The sequence below is a fragment of the Gobius niger genome (assembly GCF_951799975.1).
Source record: "Gobius niger genome assembly, chromosome: 7".
Lineage (NCBI taxonomy): Eukaryota > Metazoa > Chordata > Actinopteri > Gobiiformes > Gobiidae > Gobius > Gobius niger.
In genome coordinates, this window is record NC_136858.1 from 38,471,569 (window position 1) to 38,498,757 (window position 27,189).

Here is a 27,189-nt window from a genome sequence, read left to right on the forward strand (position 1 = left end):
AGACTCACGCACTCGCACTCCCGAAACTAAGAAGAAGATCCATGTTTTAGTAAGACTCACGCACTCGCACTCCCGAAACAAGAAGATCCATGTTTTAGTAAGACTCACGCACTCGCACTCCCGAAACAAGAAGAAGATCCATGTTTTAGTAAGACTCACGCACTCACACTCCCGAAACTAAGAAGAAGATCCATGTTTTAGTTAGACTCACGCACTCGCAATCCCGAAACAAGAAGAAGATCCATGTTTTAGTAAGACTCACGCACTCGCACTCCCGAAACTAAGAAGAAGATCCATGTTTTAGTAAGACTCACGCACTCGCACTCCCGAAACAAGAAGAAGATCCATGTTTTAGTAAGACTCACGCACTCGCACTCCCGAAACAAGAAGAAGATCCATGTTTTAGTAAGACTCACGCACTCGCACTCCCGAAACAAGAAGAAGATCCATGTTTTAATAAGACTCACGCACTCACACTACCGAAACTAAGAAGAAGATCCATGTTTTAGTAAGACTCACGCACTCGTACTCCCGAAACTAAGAAGAAGATCCATGTTTTAGTAAGACTCACGCACTCGCACTCCCGAAACTAAGAAGAAGATCCATGTTTTAGTAAGACTCACGCACTCGCACTCCCGAAACAAGAAGAAGATCCATGTTTTAGTAAGACTCGCGCACTCGCACTCCTGAAACTAAGAAGAAGATCCATTTTTTAGTAAGACTCACACACTCGCACTCCCGAAACAAGAAGAAGATCCATGTTTTAGTAAGACTCACGCACTCGCACTCCCGAAACTAAGAAGAAGATCCATGTTTTAGTAAGACTCATGCACTCACACTCCCTAAACTAAGAAGAAGATCCATGTTTTAGTAAGACTCACGCACTCACACTCCCGAAACTAAGAAGAAGATCCATGTTTTAGTAAGACTCACGCACTCGCACTCCCGAAACTAAGAAGAAGATCCATGTTTTAGTAAGACTCACGCACTCGTACTCCCGAAACAAGAAGAAGATCCATGTTTTAGTAAGACTCACGCACTCACACTCCCGAAACTAAGAAGAAGATCCATGTTTTAGTAAGACTCACGCACTCACACTCCCGAAACTAAGAAGATCCATGTTTTAGTAAGACTCACGCACTCACACTCCCGAAACTAAGAAGATCCATGTTTTAGTAAGACTCACGCACTCACACTCCCGAAACTAAGAAGATCCATGTTTTAGTAAGACTCATGCACTCACACTCCCGAAACTAAGAAGAAGATCCATGTTTTAGTAAGACTCACGCACTCGCACTCCCGAAACAAGAAGAAGATCCATGTTTTAGTAAGACTCGCGCACTCGCACTCCCTAAACTAAGAAGAAGATCCATGTTTTAGTAAGACTCACGCACTCGCACTCCCGAAACAAGAAGAAGATCCATGTTTTAGTAAGACTCGCGCACTCGCACTCCCGAAACTAAGAAGAAGATCCATGTTTTAGTAAGACTCACGCACTCACACTCCTGAAACTAAGAAGAAGATCCATGTTTTAGTAAGACTCACACACTCGCACTCCCGAAACAAGAAGAAGATCCATGTTTTAGTAAGACTCACGCACTCGCACTCCCGAAACTAAGAAGAAGATCCATGTTTTAGTAAGACTCATGCACTCACACTCCCTAAACTAAGAAGAAGATCCATGTTTTAGTAAGACTCACGCACTCACACTCCCGAAACTAAGAAGAAGATCCATGTTTTAGTAAGACTCACGCACTCGTACTCCCGAAACTAAGAAGAAGATCCATGTTTTAGTAAGACTCACGCACTCGCACTCCCGAAACAAGAAGAAGATCCATGTTTTAGTAAGACTCACGCACTCGTACTCCCGAAACTAAGAAGAAGATCCATGTTTTAGTAAGACTCACGCACTCACACTCCCGAAACTAAGAAGAAGATCCATGTTTTAGTAAGACTCACGCACTCACACTCCTGAAACTAAGAAGATCCATGTTTTAGTAAGACTCACGCACTCGCACTCCCGAAACTAAGAAGAAGATCCATGTTTTAGTAAGACTCACGCACTCGCACTCCCGAAACAAGAAGAAGATCCATGTTTTAGTAAGACTCACGCACTCACACTCCCGAAACAAGAAGAAGATCCATGTTTTAGTAAGACTCACGCACTCGCACTCCCGAAACTAAGAAGAAGATCCATGTTTTAGTAAGACTCACGCACTCACACTCCCGAAACTAAGAAGAAGATCCATGTTTTAGTAAGACTCACGCACTCACACTCCCGAAACAAGAAGAATATCCATGTTTTAGTAAGACTCACGCACTCATACTCCCGAAACTAAGAAGAAGATCCATGTTTTAGTAAGACTCACGCACTCGTACTCCCGAAACTAAGAAGAAGATCCATGTTTTAGTAAGACTCACGCACTCACACTCCCGAAACTAAGAAGAAGATCCATGTTTTAGTAAGACTCACGCACTCACACTCCCGAAACAAGAAGAAGATCCATGTTTTAGTAAGACTCACGCACTCACACTCCCGAAACAAGAAGAAGATCCATGTTTTAGTAAGACTCACGCACTCGCACTCCCGAAACTAAGAAGAAGATCCATGTTTTAGTAAGACTCACGCACTCGCACTCCCGAAACTAAGAAGAAGATCCATGTTTTAGTAAGACTCACGCACTCGCACTCCCGAAACAAGAAGATCCATGTTTTAGTAAGACTCACGTACTCCCGAAACTAAGAAGAAGATCCATGTTTTAGTAAGACTCACGCACTCGTACTCCCGAAACTAAGAAGAAGATCCATGTTTTAGTAAGAGTCACGCACTCGTGAAACTAAGAAGAAGATCCATGTTTTAGTAAGACTCACGCACTCACACTCCCGAAACAAGAAGAATATCCATGTTTTAGTAAGAGTCACGCACTCGTGAAACTAAGAAGAAGATCCATGTTTTAGTAAGACACGAGGTTTGTTTACCTGCTTTACAAGTACAATCTTCAATAGTTTAAACGTGTGAACCTTTTTCAAAGACCAAAAATATGTGTAATTCAGTGTTGTTTATGGCATCTTTTAGTTTTAGTCTTACTCTTTTGACAAAAACACTTTTAGTCTTAGTTATGTTTTAGTCAGATGAAAACTTTTAGTCAGTTTCCGAAGAAGAAGATTTATTTAGCGCCTTTCATGTACATGGTTACAAAGTGCTTTACATGAGAAAAAGAAGTTAGTTTGTTTGTATTTCAAGTGTTAGTGTGAGCTTTTTATAATAAATACTAATAATCACTTGCCTTGTATGGCTTTGGCACCACAATAGGCTCTGAACATTTCCCCAAAGCACCCACTCTGCTCGTTCTTTCTCATGGCTTCAGAACGCCGCGGTGCTTCTATTGGGCAAAAACACGCTGCATTCGGCCCATTGTAACGGGTAGACGTCATTGCTGTGTTCTTCTTGGCGCTCTGAGTGATTATTTATGTTAGCGGTCGCTAAACAGAAGAGCAGTTGTCCAGTTGAAAAGTTGCTGTAGCAATTCAGACCAAAAACTACACTGAAACCTAAGTTTCTGTAGGTTCCCCAGGTGGACGAGATGCCATGGAGGGCAGGGTGAGCAAAGTTTAGTTTAGTTAGTTTAGTTTAGTTTAGTTTATTTATTTATTTGAGCAGGGACAGTGTACAATATACATTAACCTCAAAGGGAGAGATGCTGTACCAGGTTATAGCACTTGTGTCCCTGGGCAGGCTGATGTCAACAAAGTCATAAAAATACTAATACAGAATAATACATTTCCCCACAAACAGCATTAAAATCAACACACACTTCATTCATCCAAAGCATTAGATTGCACGCTCTTGCACACACACCAATTATAGGACATTATGGGAACAAGATTGTTTTAAAATAAGCCATTTTTTAGCCTGGTGTGAAAAAGTGTTAAAATTTACACATGTGGTCAGCTCTGTTGGCAACATATTCCACTGTTTGACGCCACACTGGAGAAAGCGGAGCTGCGGAGTGCGGATTTACACTTTAAATTAGTAGAGGAGGCCAGTTTGCCTGGATCTCAGCCGTGGGGCGAGTTCCTCCTCTCTGTGCTGTAAACCAATCAACACAACGATGTGGGGTCATGTGACACACAGCCGTTAGTCTCGTGACTTCATTTGACCGATTAGACTTGGATAGAGGTCTTAGCAAGATGATAATAGGTGTGTTTGAGATGAGCCAGACGGACGCAGTTTTTACAGCCGACTGCAGACGCACGGTGCCGGTTAGATTTCTGTCCGACTTGCTCCAGACGGGCTCTGATGTCACGGGCACGTGGGGCACGGAAAGATCGTGAGACCCCAACGAGAGCAGCCGACTGGATCAGCCGCTGCATCTCTCCAGAGGCAACTGCAGCGGCTCCACGGCCCAGTGCATGATGGGAAAACACCCACCTGTCCTCACGCTCAGGTGATTGGATACGAGTCTGTGTGATCACAAACGTGCTCCTCGCCCCCTCCTCTCTCCTCTTTAGATCTGAACAAACAAACTATGACTGAAACTATTAAAGTTCTGCATCGCCCCTAAAACAGAGCTCATGTTTGATTCTTTTCAGAACAAACTAATGATTTAAAAGGACGTGTTTTATCTCACAAACTTGAACAAACAAACGAATGGGAAAGTTTTCTCTGATGAAGAATGATGTCTCTAGAGTAAAGGAAACAGAGCAGGAGGTGAATTACTTTTATTTAGGATAAACTTTAAATGAACGCGATATCTGAACGAGACGCTGCGTGATCTGAGGCTCTCGTTGTTCTGCATGTGGAGTGGTCGGATTGGCTTCAGACTTTTTTTCTCCGCCCCTGTTGCGCCGGCTACTCTCGCCGATCATCCAGGCGAGACACAACGGCATCTTAAACACACCTATTGTGTTTAAATGTGTATAATGTGCTTTGTTCACTCCTTCCTGTGCTGTATTGCAGACGTGTCGCCTGCACTTGTGATGAAAGGTGATGTTTGCAGACGTGTCTTACCTTCATGTAAAGGGCTTTAGACGTTGAAGCACAAGTTTAAGGCGTTGTTCTTATTCTTATCATTTTCTCTCCCACAGTCAGCTCCCAGATCTGTGTGACAAACTGAAGAAGCCCCTGAAGATCCCCAAACCCACAGAGCTGGACCTGGATCTGAGTCCTGTGGAGCAGGTCCACTGTCGGGACGTGCTGCTGGCGCTGTCCGTGAAGGTAACACACTGGGGGGGGTTTCTATCTATTAGTCCTTAATGTTTTAGCAACGTCAATCTTCAGCACCGGTCAAAGGTAAGAACATCTCAGTATGGAAATGGTGGCCTGTTCCTTTAAGACGTCCCGAGATGATCCCAAGAGCGATTGGTCTTTTAAGTATGTTTCATGAATATATTGGTATGTCTTTTTGTCCTGTGTTGATGGTCTGTTGTATGTGACTAAAGCTGAACTGAACTGATCTGTAGAAAGTTTAGAAAGTGCGTAAAGTGCAATGCTTTCTAATGGAAAACTAGCTTTGTCGCCCCTATATGGACGTACTACAGCAATGGAGGGCAGTGTTGGCCCCGAGCGTCGCGGTCACAAAGCAGAGCAACCGGCGGCCATTAGACAAAAATGAAAATATGTTTTATATTTTCAATGATTCAAAATGGCCACCGTTCATCCGTGGTATTTCCATCTGGAACTAGGGCTGCTCGATTATTGAAAAAATAATAATCACGATTATTTTTGTCATAATTGAAATCACGATTATTCAAACGATTATTTGTTGCCTTTAAAAAAATCCAGCAAAAAAGTGACAAAAATCCATTAAAAAAGTGACAAAAATCCATTAAAAAAGTGACAAAAATCCATTAAAAAAGTGACAAAAATCCATTAAAAAAAATGACAAAAATCCATTAAAAAATGACAAAAATCCAGCAAAAAAGTGACAAAAATCCCAAATTTAAAAATTAGAAAAAAAAAATTAGAAAAAATAAATAAAAAAAAATAAAAATAAAATTATAATCGATTTTTTGCGATTATGCTAATTTTGTAATCGTTTACTGTTGTAATCGAAATTGTAATCGAATTTCGATTAATTGCACAGCCCTATCTGGAACGGTTTTCTACAGTCAGTGAAGTGAAAATCATTTCTTCTACATCGTGAAGCGCACTCAGAAAAAGTCAAAGTAAAAGGCAGCTATTTTGAAGAATATATTGTTGTAGTGTTTGTTTAACCTCTTAACTCCCGCCTGAACCGAGAGCATTTTCTCCAGTTCAGCTTTACCCAAATCCTCCAGGCCAGTGTAACGCCTCATTTGAAAGCTAAGATCTACAAAACTAAATTGAAAATGTTCTCACTTTTTTGTCAAATTTTTGTCAATTTTTGTCGTTTTTTTTGTACATTTTTTGTAATTTTTTTGTCACTTTTTCGTCAAATTTTTCATTTTTTTTGTGTCAAATTCTTATCACTTTTCGGCCATTTTTTCTCAATTTTTCGTCGAAATGTTCTCACTTTTTGGTAAAATTTTTGTCCATTTTTGTCGTGTTTTTTTTTTAACATTTTGTGTAAAAGAAATTGTCACTTTTTCGTCAATTTTTTCTCAGTTTTTTCACATTTTCATCCTTGTTTTCGTCTCAGTTTTGTCGCTATTTTCCCACCTTTTTCCCTGAAGCTTTTGGATTGGGGTAAAGCCAAACTGGAGAAAATGTGCTCGGTTCAGGTGGGAGTTCAGGGGTTAAAGTTCATGCCTTCAGTGAGAATCTACAATGGAAATAGTCTTGGAATAAAAGAAAACCAAATGTATTAAGTAAAGCGTTTCCAAAGTGTAGACTGGTGCTGGAATGAATCAAATCATGACACTGACCACTGTCTCAGATAATTATAGCTTTTCCTGATCGATGTGGAGACTAGGTTCAGGAGCAGGACCACACTGTGCACACCAACCACTCTCACACTTTAACCTTGTGAATAAAGTCTTCATTGCACTTTGCTGTGGCGTGGTTCTGAACCTCGGTTTGCTGTTTTCAGGCTTTAGGAGACGGCGCCGACAGAGACGCCCTGAAAGCGAGAATCGACCAGAAGTACCACGAGTTTATGCCCAACAGCCCTTGTCAGGTGTGTGTTTCATCTCAGCATTATTTAGGCTGTTTTTAGAACTGGGAGGGAAATACCGTGAATTCTCTAATACTGGCCTGTATTCCATTCGCGGCCGGGTCTCCGACAGAGGCCGGGTCTAACAGAGGCCGGGTCTCCGACAGGGCGACGCTGCGGAGGAGCTGATCCCAGCGTAACTTTGACACAGATTTAGCCACTTTTCAAACCTCCTGTGACCATATTTGGAAACAGGGCAAATGTTTCTGACCCTCCAGGGTTTTAATAAAGTCTCCATCGCGTCTTCAAAGCACGTCCAGCTGCTCCGTGTGCAGGTCAGTCCCACGCCTCAAAATAACTCCTCCCATCAGCGCGAGCGTCTCGTCTTCTCTCGGGTCAGTCTCATGATCGATCACAAACACAAACGCTCCGTCTAAACTCGCCTTTTACACAAGATAACAACAAATAATCCGGTCCGGTAAAAACGAAACAGAAACCTGCAGAGACACTGATGTCAAAGCTCCGCTAACAGCAACGAAACACTTCCTGTTGTCCCGACAAAATAAAAGGCGTCAATGTTCCAGCCGCTGGGAGAGGGTTTGAAATGTTAGTTAATAAATGAACCTAATATTTTAGGTGCAAATGGACACAAATCTCGTTTTTCTTCGTTCTCCTGGTCGTCCGTTTTTGTTCAAATAGAAATAAAGGCCTGTCTCTAATTGTGGCCTGGTTCCAATAAAGGCCTGGTCCTGATGCCCTTGAGTAAATAAAGGCCCCGGCCTGTATTAGAGCATTTACGGTAAGCAGCTCATAGAAGACATTTTGGAGAAAAAGTTTCCCAGAAAAGATGAAAAAGGGAAGTTGTCTTGGAAAGAATTGTAAACTCCCGGCCCTAAAATGTGTGAGTAAAGGAGGAGGAAACAAAGTCGGTTCATCATTTTGGGAGTAATTTAAACCTCTTTTTTTGCCCAGGAATCTTGTGAAATGACCAACTGCGCTGTGGAAATGAACCAGGAAGAAGCGGCGACTCCTCTCACCGACGACGTTCCGGAATAAACTGGAAAAAGACAAACCAAAAACCACTAACACGCCATATTTAGTTCTACATTTATCGATTGTTTAAACACTTTACTAATGACTAATCTCTAGCTTTTAAATCCTTCACTGAACTAACTGCACTACTACTCTTTTGGGTTGACTTCAGCAATGTTAAACGACATTTTCTAGCTTTTACTAATGCTATAACGCTAGGGTTAGTGCTGGATCGTCTGCTCCGGAGGGACGGTCTGCTGTGAGTTTGTATAGATCTATGAGTTGGTTTGTCTAAAAATACAAATAATCCTAATCCGAACCCTAATCCGTAAAGTTGACCCCTTAACTCCCACCTGAACCGAGCACATTTTCTCCAGTTTGGCTTTACCCCAATCCAAAAGCTTCTGGAAAAAAGCTGTGAAAATAGCAATAAAACAATGATGGAAATGTGACAAAAAAGTGAGAAAACATTGACAAAAAAGTGACGAAAAATTTATGAAAAAGTGGCAAAAATGTCACAAAAATGTCAGAAAAATGTCACAAAAAATGGACAAAAAATGGACCAAAAAATGATTAAAAATTGACGAAAAATTGACGGAAAAATGTCAAAAATGTGACAAAAAATTCCAAAAAAACAATAAAAAAAATGTCAAAAATGTGACAAAAAAATGATTAAAAATTGACGAAAAAATGACAAAAATGTGATTAAAAATTACAAAAATGTGACAAAAAAGTGACAAAAAATTACAAAAAATCGATAAAAAAAAAGGCAAAAATGTGACAAAAAATGTATTAAAAATGGACGAAAAAATGACAAAAATGTGATAAAAAATTACAAAAAAGTTACTAAAATGAGTTGAACACCCAACAAAAAAATGTTGGAAAAAAAATCTGATGACGTGAGAAAAAAGATCCTCTCGGTTCAAAGGTTAACCATTCCCCTGGCCCTAACCTTAATTTGTGTCATGATATCTCACGTTTTCACAGCAGACTGTCCCTCCGGAGCAGACCATCTAGCACTAACCTAACGCTAGCCCGTCTTTAAAAATGTGCCTTATTGTGCCAGTGAAGGCTAAACACTATACCAAACACTCGCCATGTGCTGTGGTAAAGTCACGTGTCGGTCTGGTGATCCTCCGACATCTATAAGAGCTGGTTTTAACTGATTGTTTCCTAAATAAACACCTTTGAGGGGGGGGCACAGACGATCACTGGAAGATCCAAGGGGTTCACGAGACAAGAACGGCTCTCACAGATACTTGAGAACTGGATAATACATGAATTGCAGTTATAAATGTTTTGTATTGCATGATTCTGTTTTTGTAATAAACAGTAATGGAGAGAAGGCAGTAGTCGTGTGTTCTTGTCCGTGCTCTGAGTTACAGCCTCGTTCATGATTCTGTTAAAGCTCAGTTTGCTTCACTGTGTGGTTATGAGGCCACACCGGCTTTATTAAGCACTCGCGTTCAGATTAATGACCTAAATAGACAACAAATGGTCAAAACAAACGGGGGTTAGGCTGGGACAGGCTGTAAATCTAAACTGTTCATCACTTCTTACTTTCTGCTCAATCTGTTCAACATGTTTGTTCTGCTAATGAGGCACAATAAAGCTAGTGTCACAGTGGGGTTATGTGGGGGGCTAACACTGCCACAGAAAATGTTCATAATGGCAAATATTTACTGTGGAGGATGAAGTTAAAGGGGGGGTATTCTGCAAAATGGACTTTTTCCAGCTTTCCATCATGTTATTGTGTCACTCCCTCATTAAAAACATGCCTGAAGTGTTGCCTTGGCACATTCACGTATTTCTGAGTAATCTGTAAAAACTCTGATGGCGGCCATTTTAGGGATAGGTTTGCCTGAGTCCTCCTAGGAACGCCCCCACCTCCTGGAGACGCCTAAAATGTACTGCATTTACAGACCAACAGAAAGTTGGTCATCATTGTAGTGTGATATAGACTGGTGCTATGTGATAAATAAAAGCAGAACACCCCCTCTTTAATATATTTGTAGGGACAGGTTATTTGGGGTGGAAATCAATAAAAAAAAGTGTGATATTTTATTCATCAATGCTTTTAGTTTTCCCCTAAATTGAAATTAATGCAATGCAAATGAGCTGAGGGGAGAGGGCTCTGATTGGCTGCGTGGTGCTCAGGGCGGGAGCTGACATTGCTGTAATACCACCCCCTGGTGGCCAGGGGCGAGTCCAAAAGATTCATAGGAAACAGGATTCTAATCCAGCTTTGGACCTCATTTAAACGGCTTAAAAGTCTGGCTCCAAAGAGTTTAATTTTTCTAAAAGTCGCCATGACCCATGTGACAACGCTGGGGTGGGTGTCATATTTTTAACTATGCTGTTTTTTGTATATAAGAAGTAAAAAGTGGTCAACGTTCCGACATTTTATAACGAGTGCCGGTGTAACGTCGAGATGCACTTCTTGCACGTGCACATGTCTTTGTCTCTCATTAAAAACGAGGTATTCACAGCTGGTAAACTTTGTCTTGCGTAATATTACGTAACTAAAGAGCAGTCGACTCTTTCCTCAGACACTTTTATTACATTTAAACACTCATGCTTCATGATATTGACAAAACTTGTACTTTTTTTGTTTTTAAAGCCTATATTTCCAACAGACAGATATTTAAAGGCAAATTGTTTTAGCAGCTTCGTCATTTACTAATTACATGTAGAATAAACTGCCTAATTCCACAGTAACATTTATGAAATCATGTTATTTGCTGAAAAAGCGGAACTCGACGGCTGAATGTAAAATGACTCGATAGTTCTGCACATGCGCAGCAGCGAGAAGTCGTGCAACTCGACAAGCCGTCTGTTTCCATTGTGCACCGGCTCTGATTGGCTGCGTGGTCCTCAGGGCTGGAGCTGACGTTGCTGTAATACCACCCCCTGGTGGCCAGGGGCGAGTCCAAAAGATACTTAAAGCAGTTTGCCTGGCTCTGCCAGACTCTTCCCTGTCCATTCCATGCAGGGAGTTAGTCTGGTCACGGAGCAATTGGAGCAGTTTGAAGGGGCGGGGCCTAACGCGCACAGATTGTCAGTGAAATAAACCAATCGGCGATTAGCGGACGTGACGACAGCTGTGTCCAATTAAACAAATATGAAGTGAATATAAACTCACGCGGAGAACGCGAGGCAAAATCCTCGACTACTTCATCCAATGATTAGTTTTGGCTGATGTTAACGTTAATTGAACTAAAAACATAGAGGTGCAGCGAGTGACGTAGCCTTCTCATTTCTCTGTGACGGTCGTGATTGGTTCGGCTCGGCCTTAGCCGCCAATAACAACGTGTCTACCGTGCGTGGCCAGACCCACCTTCTTTCGTGCAGAAAGAAGGTGGGTGTGGTTTATCAGGCTATAAAGCAGTACCAAGTAACGTGTTTACCTTAATAAACCCTCCCCGTCGTCCCTGTGGGGGTGATACAAGTGTTTATGGGATGATTGGAGGGTCTTTCATCGCCCCCTGGTGTCTCTGGACAGAAAACCATGTTTGCAACTTGACTGCCACCGGTGCGGAGAAAGCAATACACACTAATGTAATCACGAAGAAGCTAACATGCTAACGGGCAAAGCTAACTGTGGGCTAACGTCACTTTAAACAGTATTTACAGCCAAGTTTGAGTGAAAAAAAATATTTCCATTGTATAATTGGATGCACAGTAACCCTCTCTCCCTTCACCTTTCCTGTCAGCGTAGGATTTACTCTCCAAGACAATTAATAAGTTAAAAAATCGTAACTTGCTACGACACCTGCAGTTGCGCTTATGGCCTCTAGGGGGAAGAGTTACTTAGTACTGCTTTAAGGTCAGCACACACTACATGACTTTTCTAGTCGTAAACGATTTTATGTAGAATGGGGGGTCCACCAAGGCCGTGGGAACCCAGGGTGCTGAGGGCGGTGCAGCACCCCATGCTGGATAGTTTGTGAACTGCGGGCAATATTAACCCCTTAACTCCCACAGGAACCGAGCACATTTTCTCCAGCTTTACCCCAATCCAAAAGCTTCTGGAAAAAAGTGTGAAAATAGCAACAAAACTGAGATGAAAACAAGGATGAAAATGTGAAAAAAGTGAGAAAACATTGACGAAAAATTGACAAAAAATGTACAAAAAATGGACAAAAATTTGACAAAAAAGTGAGAAAAAATGGACAAAAAACTGACAAAAAATTTACAAAAAATAGACGAAAAAGTGATAAGAATTTGACAAAAAAAAAATGCGAATAATTTGACGAAAAAGTGACAAAAAAGTCCCGAAAAAGTGACAAAAATGAGACGACTGCCTGACAAAAAAAGTGATGAAAAAAAAATCTGAAGTGAGGAAAAAGATCCATTTAGTTTTGTAGGTCTTTCAAATGAGGCGTTACACTGGCCTGCAGGATTTGGGTAAAGCTGAACTGGAGAAAATGCTCTCGGTTCAGGCGGGAGTTAAGAGGTTAATAAATAGGATTTATGCACAGAAAAAGTATTTTGGGGGTACATTTTGTCCCTCAGCGCCCCCTAACTAAGGCTCTGGGGTCCACACTACACGACTGGATTCAGGTCGATTTTCGAACGTCTGGGGGTTCACACTTAACGACTGAGAATCGTTAGAGCGACACACGATTCTGACTAACAGCTGATGTTTTATAACAGTCTGTCCTCTCTAAAACTGACCCCAAGTCCGCAAAGACAGGCCTGTGTTTGTGAGCGCGGGAAAACGTGTGCGGGTCCCGATTGGTCAACGGTGTCAACAATGTCACTACACCGCAGCGCTAGCTTACTGCTACTACCAAGCTTCAACTGGGCTATAGTTCTGTCAAAGGGAGATAAAAGTTGGCGACAGGAAGAAGCGGGACGTGTTTCAGCGGATTTAATAAGAAAAGGAGACGGGCGTCGACCTCAGGATGGAGGAGACAGCGGAGGAGAAGGAGGAGACAGCGGAGAGAGGCGAGTGGAGAAAGCGGGGAGGCTAGCCGCCGTTAGCCGCCGTTAGCCGCCGTTAGCCGCCGTTAGCCGCCGTTAGCCGCCGTTAGCAGCGAGGTGAAGCTGAACAGTTCGTCTCCAAACTCAGTAAGTGCCGCTAAACTCTGTTCGTGGTTGAAATGTAGCTGGAAAAGGTGGTTGTGGTGAACTTTTGGTGATATAAAGTTGTGCTGTTTCGTGTGTGGGGCTGTGGCCATGAAATGAGTCGTTTGTGCCGCTGGTTTAACAGAGAAGTGAAAAAAAAAAGGAGGCGCAGCGGTGTTTTTCTGTCTTTATATCTCTCTGTCATTCACATCTGTGTCGGTAAAATCACCCACGTTTCTCCAGTGCGTCCAAAATCAGGCTTAAAAATCAAACATTTCCTCGTCTAGTCGCGTCTTTCTACCGCCCACACTACACGATTCGAACGTCGGTCCAGTCGTGACCCCCCCAGTGTGAGCTGACTTTAATAAGATTCTAATCCAGCTTTGGACCTCATTTAAACGGCTTAAAAGTCTGGCTCTAAAGAGTTTATTCTTTCTAAAAGTCGCCATGACCCATGTGACAACGCTGGGGTGGGTGTCATATTTTTAACTACGCTGTTTTTTGTATATAGAGTTCGGGAAAGTCCACAGTTACCATGGAGATCCGCCATCTTTGCAGCTGTTAGCATACATTTCCATAGACTAACATTAGCTAAAAACAGTATAAAAAGTGGAGAAAAAAGACGTGGAACGACTCCGTTAGCTGCTGAGTTACTGCTGGTAAATACATCTAACACACTGTGGTCTCCAAGTGTTTTAATGTGAACAATTTTAACTTTTAAAATCTCCACTAATTTACAATGGCTGCTAATCCCATAATGCTTAGCGATATGACGTCACATTCCCGAACTCTATAAGAAGTAAAAAGTGGTCAATGTTCTGATATTTTATAACGAGTGCCGGCGGCATAGGCCACAGATGCTTCTGCTGGAGGACGGGGTTCTCAAGAGGCTCATAACAAGTAGCCAAACAAATACAAGGTGTAGCCTCCCTCACACCAGTGTTAATGTCGTCGACTAAAATATTTAGTCTTAATTTTAGTCAAAGTGATATTTTTGTGACTAAAATTGGACTAAGACTAAATTAAAAGTTTCTCATGAGACTAAAACTGTGACTAAAATGTCCAGATGTTTGAGTCGACTAAAATAAGACTAGATAAAAATGAAAAGGAGAGACTAAAATCATCCAAACTTCTATTGAGCGTCTGAAAGAGCCTCAGATCATGTTTAAAGGATCAGCTCTGAGCTTTGTTCATGTGGAGCAGCTCCATGAAGCAGAGGAACAACATTAAATATGATTAAAATGAATATCATCAATGCAAAGTCCACTCAATTAGTCTTAAATGTAGTCGACTAAAACTAGACTAAAATTGAAAAGTTTTTTTTTTTGACTAAATCTCGACTAAAATTAAATTACATTTTAGTCAAAAGACTAAAACTAAAATAAAATATGTTGTCAAAATTAACGCTCCCTCACACCAGCAGGCCTTGGTCAAACCACACGTGTGGAATAATGGAGACCCCTTTTCTAGCCCATTCCTGTGTGGATTTTCAAAGAAATACCCAGAATCCTCACTATAGCCACTCGGGGGCAACTTAATTCCGCACATGTCCAGCAGAGGGCACTGACATAGCAAGAGATCAGGATATAAACAATTATAGCACATTATAGCCACGTGGTAAATGGCAGATAATAGCAAATGACTTGTGACACAGGCTTGTAAAGTGCAATACAAGTGTCAGGCCACAGTCAGGCTCATTATTATTCATTTATTGAAGAAAAGTTTCCTCAATTGTATTTTTACCAATGAAATGTTTTACTGGAGCTTTTGTTTATGGACTGGATTTACTTGGAGACAGCTGAAAGGTTCCTTCCCTAAAACACAACTTGATCCAAATTTGTACCAGAAACTTCAAAATACCTAAATATTAGCGAGTAAAACACGCCCATGAAGAGGAGACACAGCTTTGGATTCAGTTCAAATTGATGTTTTTATTTGACAGATGACAGAGTCTAGTAGTAGGAGTCCATGATGCGCCTCATGCTCATGAACCTCGTGCCGCCGCTGGAGCCCATGCTGCTGAAGTTACGGTACTCTCCGGGCCTCATGTACATCTGGCGTCCTCTGTACATGGGCTGCTCGTACATCAGCCAGTGGCCGTCCATCACGTTGCAGGACATGCAGCTGTTCATGCGGTAACGGTCCATGACGTTGTCACAGTCGTCCATCAGCTCGTGCATCTGACCACCGAAGTTCTCGCGCTCGTAGATGCGCATGCGGTAGGAGCCGCGGTGCTGAGGGTCAGGCAGAGCACATGGTTAGGCCGGGTTAGGAACTGGAGTGTTTTTGAAAGCTTAAGAGAGTCCCTCAAATCAGAGACCTTGAATACATGAAGTTGCTCTAAAGTTGGACATGAATATGAACGTTACTGTCTGCTCTGCGTGTCTGGAGTGCCGTCATGTTGCTCTACTGAATATCAGATCTCAACTATCTCTTGTGAACGTCTCCTGAGTCTGTGCTCTGGTGCAGTATTTCAGAGCGCTGAGGAGATACTACGGCACTCAACTAAGATACTAGGCTTTAACCTTAATGTATTTCAACCAGAGATGTGTGAGGTAATACTGCTGATGATGGTGAAGTTCAGGAGAGCAGACTGAGCTCAGAATTATCTATACAAGATGCTTTAATGTATATCTCCTCTCAGCTGTGACCTGAGTCTGTGCTGTGATTGGCTCACCATGGGGATCATGCGGCAGGAGCGGATGCAGTCGCTCATGCCCATCATGCTCATGTAGTCGGAGTACTCGCCCCTCCTCATGAAGTACTGGTTGCCCATGTAGTTGGAGCGGTCGTAGACCATGAAGCAGCCCCTCTCCACCCTGCAGGAGTGACACCTGCTCAGGTAGGAGGACATGTCGGCACAGTCTCCGCTGCAGTCCCAGGAGCGGCCCTGGAAGTTCCTGTCCTCGTAGAAGATGATCTGGAACCAAACATCAACAGGGTGAGTGGTAAAAAACACTGCTGCTATTCCAGATTCACTTTTTTTGTCAATTTTCCGTCAATTTTTTGTCGTTTTTTAGTCATTTTTTTGTGTAAATTTTTCGTAATTTTGTTGTCGTTTTTTTTGTCATTTTTCCGTAGATTTTTCGTCATTTTTTGGACCTTTTTTTTTGTCGTTTTTTCTTCAATTTTTTTGTTATTTTTTTGTTTTTGTCATTTTGCCTCTTTTTTTTGTCAATTTTTTTGTCATTTTTTTGTCATTTTTTTGTCATTTTTTTGTCGTTTTTTTGTCATTTTTTAGTCCATTTTTTGTCTTTTTTTTTGTGTTTTTTTTGTCATTTTTTGGTCAATTTTTTAGTCATTCTTTAGTCGTTTTATGTTTTTTTGTCATTTTTTTGTCAATTTTTTGTCATTTTTTTGTCACTTTTTTGTCATTTTTCCATCAATTTTTTGTCATTTTTTTGTGACAATTTTGTTGGTTTTTTTTGTCATTATGTTATTCCAGATTCATGTTTTTCTACAAAGAATGAAAGAGGGAACATGCGCTGTGGATCTTCCCAACTCTTTCCTAACTTTACTAATGTATTTCTAGCTTCCCAGTTCTTCACAGTTCTGCTTGTTCATCATTAAGGAAGCTTTACATCTGCTCTTACAAGATACTGAAGGACAACATTTCATTCCAGTACACAAAATATATCAGAGGTGAAGATGCGTAGGTTTCGTCAGACTCAGAAGACCAGGCCTGTTCTGAACCCGGTCTCGGCGTCTGGACACTCACCTTGCCGCCCATGTGCATGCCGCTGGTGGTCATGTTGTCGGTTGAGTCGGTGCTTTCGGCCGGTGGTTCGTTGGCTGCTCACCCTGAGGCTGTGAAAAGCTGTTGACTGTGCTTCACCTGTGCACCACCGCTGCTTTTTATACCACCTGAGCTCACGCAGCCCCCCCATTGTCCCGCTCCCCGAAACCGCCCGAGTCGGCACCTTTTTTGTGCCCGCGCGTCACAATCGGCATTTTTTTTTCTCTCTCTTTTAAAACAACACGTGCACAAAGAGAGCGGCGGCTGCGTGGCTCCTTCAGGCCTCTGTGCACTTTGTCGCCGCAACAAAAGCAAGAACAAAAACACAATGAGCTCACAATACAGAGGGTACTTGAACAATGCGGCACAATGGCAGACAACGGCAGCCGAGCCTCAGCACCAGAAGTCTGTGCTTTCATCGTGTTAGGAACTATTTCAAACATCTCATTCAGTTTTCAACACAAACATTATGTTAGGCAGGATTATGGATACACACATGTACTTTAGTAGAAGCAGTAGATCATTGTGAGCAGTGTTAGAGTCACTCGTACCGATTATGATGATGAGCCGTGAAATGATCAGATAAAGCTTAACAATAATGTGTTTTTTAAATAAATCAGCATTTTGAAATACTTGCAAATGAGATTTATTTGTTAACCTCTTAACTCCCAACTGAACCAAGAGCATTTTCTCATCTACAAAACTCATCTAAATGGATCTTTTTCCTCACGTCATCAGATTTTTCATTTTTTGGGGTATTCAACTCACATTTGTCGTTTTTTTTGTCATTTTTCCGTCAATTTTTTGTCATATTTTTGTCATTTTTTGTGAAGTTTTTGCCACTTTTTTGTCACTTTTTTGTCACTTTTTCGTCAATTTTTTGTCACTTTTTTGTCATTTTTTTGGTCATTTTTTTGGTCACATTTTGTCGTTTTTTTGTCGTTTTTTTGTCGTTTTTTTGTCATTTTTCCGTCTATTTTTTTGTCATTTTTCCGTCAATTTTTGGTCATTTTTGTCATTTTTTCGTCATTTTTTTGTCACTTTTTTGTCATTTTTTTGTCATTTTTTTGTCATTTTTTAGTCATTTTTTTGTCATTTTTTCGTCAATTTTTTGTCATATTTTTGTCATTTTTCCGTCATTTTTTTGTCATATTTTTGTGACATTTTTGCCACTTTTTCGTCAGTTATTTGTCATTTTTTTATCGTTTTATTGTCATTTTTCCGTCATTTTTTTGTCACTTTTTGGTCTTTTTTTGTGACATTTTTGCCACTTTTTCGTCAATTTTTTGTCACTTAAATAAATCAACATTTTGAAATTACTTGCAAATGAGATTTATTTGTTAACCTCTTAACTCCCGCCTGAACCGAGAGCATTTTCTCCAGTTCAGCTTTACCCAAATCCTGTAGGCCAGTGTAACACCTCATTTGAAAGATCTACAAAACTCATCTAAATGGATCTTTTCTCCTCACATCATCAGATTTTTTTCCCATCATTTTTTGGGGGGTATTCAACTCATTTTTGTAATTTTTTTTCTTCATTTTTTGTCATTTTTTTTTATCGTTTTTTTTTTTGGTCATTTTTCCGTCAATTTTTTGTCATATTTTTGTCATTTTTTGTGACATTTTTGCCACTTTTTCATAATTTTTTGGTCATTTTTGTCATTTTTCCGTCAATTTTTTTCGTAAATTTTTTGTCACATTTTCATCATTGTTTTCGTCTCAGTTCTGTCGCTATTTTCACAGCTATTTTCCAGAAGCTTTTGGATTGGGGTAAAGCCAAATGGGAGAAAATGTGCTCAGTTCAGGTGGGAGTTAAGGGGTTAAAGGCCCTGTACCTGATTTTTTTTGTTTACAAACAATTAACAAGCGAGAACATTTATGTCCTAATTCATTCAGGTTATGAGCACTTTTCACAACTTCGACACTGTCGAGTAAAAGTAAAAACTGTGATAAAACTCAAATAACAGTTAAAAATACAAATGAATGGATCCCAGAAAGAATAGTTTTTGCTGCTGTAAAAAAGCAGTAGATTGTAAGAAATGTATAAATAAATAAAATCAAATACATAAACCCCTTTCTTTTTTCTTCCCACCTGTGCACCTTTCGCTTTAGTCCATATAAATCACAGGCATCAGAGGAAATGCTTCACAACAGTTTATTTCAGATTGTTTATAGTATAATGATGAGAATTATTAACAAATACTACTGGATATGACGTAGCTGAGCCTTCAGCCAATCAGAGCGCAGGCTCACCTGCCCAAACGCCCTCGAGCTGATTCTCGTGTTTTCATTGGACAGAGCGAGTGTCCGTCAAATCTAGTTCAAAAACCCGCGAGCTAAACACAGCTGTGATGTTTATGTTTTATCCTTAAATGACGAAACTGCGGAGAAATGAAGGAGCTCAGTTTGATCAGGACATTTGGAGCTCGTTCTCCAGAGGAACCTGACAGAGACGCAGGACTTTGTGGAGAACATCAGCGGAGCCGAGTTTACCCGCATCAGACGCACTGGAACCCGCGGCGAGCCTCGGATCCGCCGCGGGTCACCGGACAACCGGACGTCCGGGAGACACGGAGTCTGAGACACCAGGACGTTTGAGGACAGAGACGGAAGTGACAGGAGAGAGATGGAGCTGGAGACTCATCTGGAGGAGAAGAAGGTCTCACGAAGACGTCAGTGGTGAGTAGTGCTTTGGTGTCGCTGTTGTTGTGAGTAAAATGGCGATAACTTAGCCTACACAGGTGTGATGCGTAATAGCGCAGAGCCGCTTGGAGAGCCTTTGGCACAGCTGGACGTTCAGTTCCTCCACAGATGTGGCGGGGCTGAAGATCTGGGGCTGCTTTACTTATTGCATGTGGGGCTAATTTTGCAAGTTTGTGATTTATTTATATATTTGTGTTTGAGTTTTGGAATCGTCAAAAACACTATAAAGTCATTTCTGAACTGGGTTAAATGTGATGTAATACCCTCAATGGGAGCTTGGGGGAGCTGTTTTAGCAAACGTCTTATTTGGTTGTAATTCAGGGATAAGACAAACAAACACTTGTCGTTTTTTGTTGGAGGACAGTCTCTGTTTCTCACTTACTGTGAGAAAGTAGTAGCTTGTAGCTTGTGTATTTGTGTATTAGCGTGTGTGTGCGTTAACTTATGTGTTAGCTTGTGTGTTAACTTGTGTATTAGCTTGTGTGTTAGCCTGTGTGTTAGCGTGTGTGTTAGCTTGTGTATTAGCTTGTGTGTTAGCGTGTGTGTTAGCGTGTGTGTTAGCTTGTGTGTTAGCTTGTGTGTTAGCGTGTGTGTATTAGCTTGTGTGTTAGCTTGTGTGTTAGCGTGTGTGTTAGCTTGTGTGTTAGCATGTGTGTTAGCTTGTGTGTTAGCGTGTGTGTTAGCTTGTGTGTTAGCTTGTGTGTTAGCATGTGTGTTAGCGCGTGTGTCAGCGTTTGTGTTAACTTGTGTATTAGCTTGTGTGTTAGCATGTGTGTTAGCTTGTGTGTTAGCATGTGTGTTAACGCGTGTGTTAGCGTGTGTGTTAGCTTGTGTGTTAGTGTGTGTGTTAGCTTGTGTGTTAGCGTGTGTGTGTTAGCTTGTGTGTGTTAGCTTGTGTGTGTTAGCTTGTGTGTCAGCGTTTGTGTTAACTTGTGTGTTAGCTTGTGTGTGTTAGCTTGTGTGTGTTAGCTTGTGTGTCAGCGTTTGTGTTAACTTGTGTGTTAGCTTGTGTGTTAGCGTGTGTGTTAGCTTGTGTGTTAGCTTGTGTGTTAGCTTGTGTGTTAGCTTGTGTGTTAGCCTGTGTCTTAGCATGTTAGCTTGTGTGTTAGTGTTAGCGTGTGTGTTAGCTTGTGTGTTATCGTGTGTGTGTTAGCTTGTGTGTTAGCTTGTGTGTTAGCTTGTGTATTAGCTTGTGTGTTAGCTTGTGTGTTAGCGTGTGTGTGTTAGCGTGTGTGTGTTAGCTTGTGTGTTAGCTTGTGTATTAGCTTGTGTGTTAGCTTGTGTGTCAGCGTTTGTGTTAACTTGTGTGTTAGCGTGTGTGTTAGCGTGTGTGTTAGCTTGTGTGTTAGCTTGTGTGTTAGCTTGTGTGTTAGCTTGTGTGTTAGCGTGTGTGTTAGCGTGTGTGTTAGCTTGTGTGTCAGCTTGTGTGTTAGCTTGTGTTTTAGCTTGTGTGTTAGCTTGTGTGTTAGCGTGTGTGTTAGCTTGTGTGTTAGCTTGTGTGTTAGCTTGTGTGTTAGCGTGTGTGTTAGCGTGTGTGTTAGCTTGTGTGTTAGCTTGTGTGTTAGCTTGTGTGTTAGCTTGTGTGTTAGCGTGTGTGTTAGCGTGTGTGTTAGCTTGTGTGTCAGCTTGTGTGTTAGCTTGTGTTTTAGCTTGTGTGTTAGCTTGTGTGTTATCGTGTGTGTGTTATCTTGTGTGTTAGCTTGTGTATTAGCTTGTGTGTTAGCGTGTGTGTTAGCGTGTGTGTTAGCCTGTGTTAGCTTGTGTGTTAGCTTGTGTGTTAGCCTGTGTTAGCGTGTGTGTTAGCGTGTGTGTTAGCTTGTGTGTTAGCGTGTGTGTTAGCTTGTGTGTTAGCGTGTGTGTTAGTGTGTGTGTTAGCTTGTGTTAGCTTGTGTGTTAACTTGTGTGTTAGCTTGTGTATTAGCTTGTGTGTTAGCGTGTGTGTTAGCTTGTGTGTTATCGTGTGTGTGTTATCTTGTGTGTTAGCTTGTGTATTAGCTTTTGACATTTTTATTTACAATATAAAACACAGCCTTTACTTACAGTATTTACAATAGTAATGTTTGTATTCTGGCAGATTTCCGTTGTTTCATCTCATTAGTTTCCTTCCTATCAAACACAGTAGTAGTAATAGTGATGGTAATAATGGTAGTTAGCTTTGGTAGAGGATGTGGTTGCAGTTTTCTGTTAGCGATGAGTTTTTCCGCTCTGAACTACTGCACCATAATAGTGAAGTAATAGTATTTTATGAACTCACTAGTGGTCACTTATGTGTATTAGCAAGAACCTAATGAATAAATATTGTCTTTGAACTAATTCTGGCTTCAAATTCCACACACCCCACAAATAAAACTGTGGTTTATAGTTTTATTTATTCTATTTGTCAACTTTTTAGCAACTCCCTTGTGTCGACAACAACCATGCAAGACAAGTGCACTTTCATGGCCCTGTAGCGCCTCACGGGGGCAGCAGATGGAACAGCTGGTGTGAAGGATGGGTGTTCCTGGCTCTGCTGAAGCTGAAGGTGTTTTCTCAGCAGACTTTACCAAAGATTCAAAGTTTTTTTATTTGTCAAATCATTTCAGACTGAATCTAAATTGTTCATTCTCTCGTCCTTGTTGTGGGGTGAGGGGTGGGAGCATAGGGAGGGCAGGGAAGGGAGGGAGTTCAGCCAGTGGCGGAGTATGAATGTTTTTACAGGGGTGGAAGCACCACTTGAGGCGACCGGGAGGAGGGAAGTTCTCGTTGTTCTTGACCACTTTTTTAACCCCCACATACATTGCAACCAGCAGGTCTTTCAGATAAAGGCACAATGAGGACAGTTTCAGCCGTCAGATTAAGAGAACAGCTGCTACAAAAAAGCAAACACCTATTTGAAGCTGTTGGTGCCTCTGGAGTCTCCCGAACATGAAGGTGTAGGACCCTCCAGAGGCTGCAGTTGTGCATAAACCTTCTATCCGGCCTCCCCTAAACTGTTCATTAAAGCTCATGAGCAGAAACAGCTGCAACGGGATCAGAAATACATGAAGACTCATTTTCAAACAGTCTTGTTCACTGATGAGGCCGTGTGACCCTGGATGGTCAGATGGATGGAGTAGTGGATGGAGGTGAATGACCACAATGTCCCAACAGGAGGAGTCATGTTTTGGGCCAGAATCATGGGGAGAGAGCTGGTCGGCCCCTTTAGGATCCCTGAAGGTGTGAAAATGACCTCTTTCTGACTGACCATTTTCTTCTATGCTACAAAAAGAAGAGCCGCCTGAACAAGATCATCTTCATCATGACAACGCACCATGTCCTGCTGTAAAGAAAACCTCTGCATCACTGGCTGCTATGGGCAGAAACGGAGAGAAACTCATGATGTGGACCCCCTCCTCCCCTGACCTCAACCCTATTGAGAACCTTTGTAGCCTCAACAAGAAAAACGTCTATGAGGGTGGGAGGCAGTTTTCATCCAAACAGCAGCTCTGGGAGGTTATTCTAACATCCTGCAAACAAATCCAAGCAGAAACTCTCCAAAAACTCACAAGTTTAATGGATTTAAGAATTTTGAAGCTGCTCAAAGAAGGTCCAATGTTAAAATATAACTTCTCCTGTTAAAGGAATAGGCCACCGTTTTTACATACTAAAATATGTTCTTACCTCACTTTAGTCGAGTTAATATATCCCCGTCTGGTCTTTGTCCGTGCGCTCTGTCACGCAAACGTAGCACATACGCAGCCTCTCCCACATGTCACATAGCTCCGAAAAAGCTCACGATAGAAGCTACCAAGCTCTTCCACGTGGTCCCTATTTAAATAAAGTTACGTGAAGTGTTTTCATGCGAAGTATATTTACACAGAAATGTAACATGTCGATTTTATAAGCAAATAAAGAGGGGGACTATATTGTGAGGCGTAATGATACGAGGAGTAAAACGTCCGCGCAGTAACTCCTAAAGGTTATTGACGGAAGTGAGCGGGGAAGTCTTTAGGAGTTACTGCGCGGACGTTTTACTCCTCGTATCATTACGCCTCACAATATAGTCCCCCTTTTTATTTGCTTATAAAATCGACACGTTACATTTCTGTGTAAATATACTTCGCATGAAAACACTTCACGTAACTTTATTTAAATAGGGAACACGTGGAAGAGCTTGGTAGCTTCTATCGTGAGCTTTTTCGGAGCTATGTGACATGTGGGAGAGGCTGCGTATGTGTGAGCGCACGGACAAAGACCAGACGGGGATATATTAACACGTCTAAAGTGAGGTAAGAACATATCTTAGTATGTAAAAACGGTGGCCTATTCCTTTAAGATGCTTTTGATTTCAGTAAATATGACCTCCTAATGCTACAAATTCAACAAATGACCATTTTCAGTTAATTACAAGCTTTACTCCACAGAAAAAGCATAAAAACTCTACACTCACTGTGTATTCGATCTTTTGAGGATGAGTTGTAGAGCTGGCAGCTCTTTTTTTACCAAATGATTCTCACTCGTCTGGTCGATCATTAGCTTCCATTTGGACCACAGGCCTGTCTGCCATGTGCCCTGTGCCCATCGCCGCCTCTTTTAAATAAGCATTAACACTTGACTTATCTATGGTGGAGCCACTGCAGCCACGCGCTGTTGTTTTGGTATGAGCGAGAAGAAGGAAGATGCATTTAGGGACCGTAAGAAGTGCGGGAAGGCCGTGTTTTTTTCACAAATGTGCGGAAAATCATGACAAATATAGCATATAACAGTCAGGTTCTCCAGTAGGGCGGCAATAGGGGTGGCAAGGACTTTGTTGGGGGTGGCAATTGCCGCCAACCCCCTTGATTTTGAGGTTTGTAGGTGGGCAGGATGTAGACAGCCACAAGAAGTACAACAGTATATTCCCTGGGCAGGTAGAAAGGCCGACACTTAATGATCATGAACTCCAGCACCTGTGACGCCTCCTCCGCCTTTTTGACTGCAGCTGGACAATCTGGATACCAAGCAGGTCTAGATCTGGACTATTCTGGGCCAATACTGGGGCTGAACCAGGTCTGCAGAAGGACGACACCGTGACTGACAAAGTTCTAAACAACGACTAACCTAAGAAAGAAAAAACATGTGTCTATGTGCAGGTGAAGAGAAGCGACAGAGAGAAAGAGAGTTCATTCAGAGCTGCCTTTTATTTCTGCCACAGATCAGAGTCTAGTAGTAGGAGTCCATGATGCGCCTCATGCTCATGAACCTCATGCCGCCGCTGGAGCCCATGCTGCTGAAGTTACGGTACTCTCCGGGCCTCATGTACATCTGGCGTCCTCTGTACATGGGCTGCTCGTACATCAGCCAGTGGCCGTCCATCACGTTGCAGGACATGCAGCTGTTCATGCGGTAACGGTCCATGACGTTGTCACAGTCGTCCATCAGCTCGTGCATCTGACCACCGAAGTTCTCACGCTCGTAGATGCGCATGCGGTAGGAGCCGCGGTGCTGAGGATCAGGCAGAGCACATGGTTAGGCCGGGTTAGGTGTGTGGAGTATGTGTGAGAGGTAAAGCTAAAGCAGGAGGAGAGAGTGAAGCTCTCTATGAAGGTACAAGGCACCAGGTGCTGATCTATTAAAACATGGCTCCCAAGAATATTGCGGTTTCTGAAGATATAGTTTCTCCTGAAACACTGAAAGTGGTATTATATTTGTAATTGACAAATTCAGAAGAGGTTTTTTTGCCCATTTTAGGGACATGCTCTCTAAGAGGCACATGGTAAACCATCCTAATTTGGTGAAGGGGAATAATGGTCATGTCTGTTACTCTAATATGTCTGTGAGAAATATGGAAGTTAAATTCTTCCTTGTGTGGCTAAAGTGCAGTGCAGTCATGTTGCTCTACTGAATATTTGTAATAATCTCAGAACTCAACTCTCTCTTGTCAGTATCTGCATATTCAGAGTGACTTCTCTCCCTCAGTCACATGACCTGAGTCTGTGCTGTGATTGGCTCACCATGGGGATCATGCGGCAGGAGCGGATGCAGCCGCTCATGCCCATCATGCTCATGTAGTCGGCGTACTCGCCCCTCCTCATGAAGTACTGGTTGCCCATGTAGTTGGAGCGGTCGTAGACCATGAAGCAGCCCCTCTCCACTCTGCAGGAGTGACACTTGTTCATGTAGGAGGACATGTCAGCACAGTCTCCACTGCAGTCCCAGGAGCGGCCCTGGAAGTTCCTCTCCTCGTAGAAGACGATCTGGAAAGAAACATCACAATAATGAATTAGTGACAGAATATTATGACACTCGAGGCTCGAGACATTTCAAATGTACTGAAAGAGCTGATGTAGTGAGTGGATCTCAGAGGTTGTGGCAGTAGAAGCTTCTGTGTAAGCTCTGGGTGAAGGTTCTACTCCCAGCTGGGCCATTGACACTGATCCTTAACAATGAGGTCGTTTACCGACAGGTGGAAACAGGTTGAGTTTGGACTCATCAACAAGTTATACTAAAATTTCAGCTCCATTTTGCTGGTGACTTTTGGATCCTTTGCTTGTAAATGTCAGCTCTGTAGTGTATGTTTCACTCACCCTTCCCATGTTCATGTCGGTGGCAGACATTTTGCTGTGGTTTGGTGGTTTCAGCTGTGAGCTGTTGGATGCTGTGTGCTCTCTGACTGACACTGGGGGCTTATATACACCTGGACCAGGGAGGGGGTTTTGTGTCCCAAAGTGTGGACTCAGCAGTTCCCACTCACACTCCCACTAAAGACACTTACTTGGTTTTCCAGCTGATCGTTACAATGCTGATCATTGAACCTCTTATTAGTAATAATAATATCATTGTTCAGCTCGATTAGACCAGTGGGTTCAGCCCTTTCTCTGTAGCCAAACAGCCTGATGACTCGCATTTTAGATGCAATTAGTGTCAATATAGTAAAGTATAAGGATAAAACTGAAGCCATTTACTCTGAAATATCATCTTTCCTCCTAATTCTCTCATATTACATGTGTCTTTGAAGCATAAGTAGCTCTCGAATGTTTTGTTGCTTAAAAGTAGCTTGATGGTAAAAGACTAATATATTATATTTTATATTATTTTGACATGTTTGGATTTTATTTGGGGCTTGGTGGCTGAAAAGGAGTCCAGAAACTACATCAGTTGAGAACCACTTGTTTAGACAAAGAAAATACACTATGAGGCCCATCAGTCTATTACAGTACAATATACTTCACTAATATAGTAAAGTATGTTGTCAACACTGTAGATATTACTCTATAGAGGAACAAATTACAAATGATTCACAGAATTATTCCTCTGTAACATCAGTTATGAAATATCCATTTAACATCTACTCTATTGTTTTATTGTTTGTAGTATATAGTTTATCTTCTCATTACTATTCAAAAACAAGATGGCTGCTTAACCTTTATTAGCACATAATGCTTATGGGAATACTTTGACTCATAGTTACCCAAATGTTTGCAGATGTTCAATGTGTTCCAAACGTATCAAAGGTTTGTATAGAAATAGAGAAAGTCTTTGAGCCGCTGGAATCTGCTGATCGATCTGTGGGACATTCGGCTTTAGGTTAACATGTTCATATTTTATACATAAATGTTTTGTTCCTGTTTTAGCTGA

The 27,189-nt window shown here is 41.8% G+C and overlaps 3 protein-coding genes across 3 annotated transcripts in view; 1 reads left to right on the top strand and 2 right to left on the bottom strand.

Annotated features, from left to right (window-relative positions):
- The window catches only part of LOC306965536 (sodium channel protein type 4 subunit alpha B-like), a gene marked incomplete at its 5' end in the record, with an annotated part of 98,794 nt that overhangs the window by 36,024 nt on the left and 35,581 nt on the right, over positions 1–27,189 (top strand). The window contains 3 exons of the mRNA XM_079560010.1: positions 5,089–5,218; positions 7,011–7,097; positions 8,046–8,160. Coding sequence (XP_079416136.1) covers positions 5,089–5,218; positions 7,011–7,097; positions 8,046–8,129 — 301 coding nt within the window. The 3' untranslated portion in view covers positions 8,130–8,160. The remainder of the gene's footprint in view (positions 1–5,088; positions 5,219–7,010; positions 7,098–8,045; positions 8,161–27,189) is intronic.
- LOC306965201 (gamma-crystallin M2-like) lies at positions 15,128–16,926 on the bottom strand (the record flags this gene model as incomplete). Its single annotated transcript, XM_079559453.1, has 3 exons — positions 15,128–15,409; positions 15,853–16,095; positions 16,894–16,926. The coding sequence occupies 3 exons, from the start codon at positions 16,924–16,926 to the stop codon at positions 15,128–15,130; spliced, it is 558 nt and encodes a 185-aa protein (XP_079415579.1).
- On the bottom strand, positions 24,775–26,168 carry LOC306965202 (gamma-crystallin M2-like; the record flags this gene model as incomplete). Its single annotated transcript, XM_079559454.1, has 3 exons — positions 24,775–25,056; positions 25,566–25,808; positions 26,139–26,168. The coding sequence occupies 3 exons, from the start codon at positions 26,166–26,168 to the stop codon at positions 24,775–24,777; spliced, it is 555 nt and encodes a 184-aa protein (XP_079415580.1).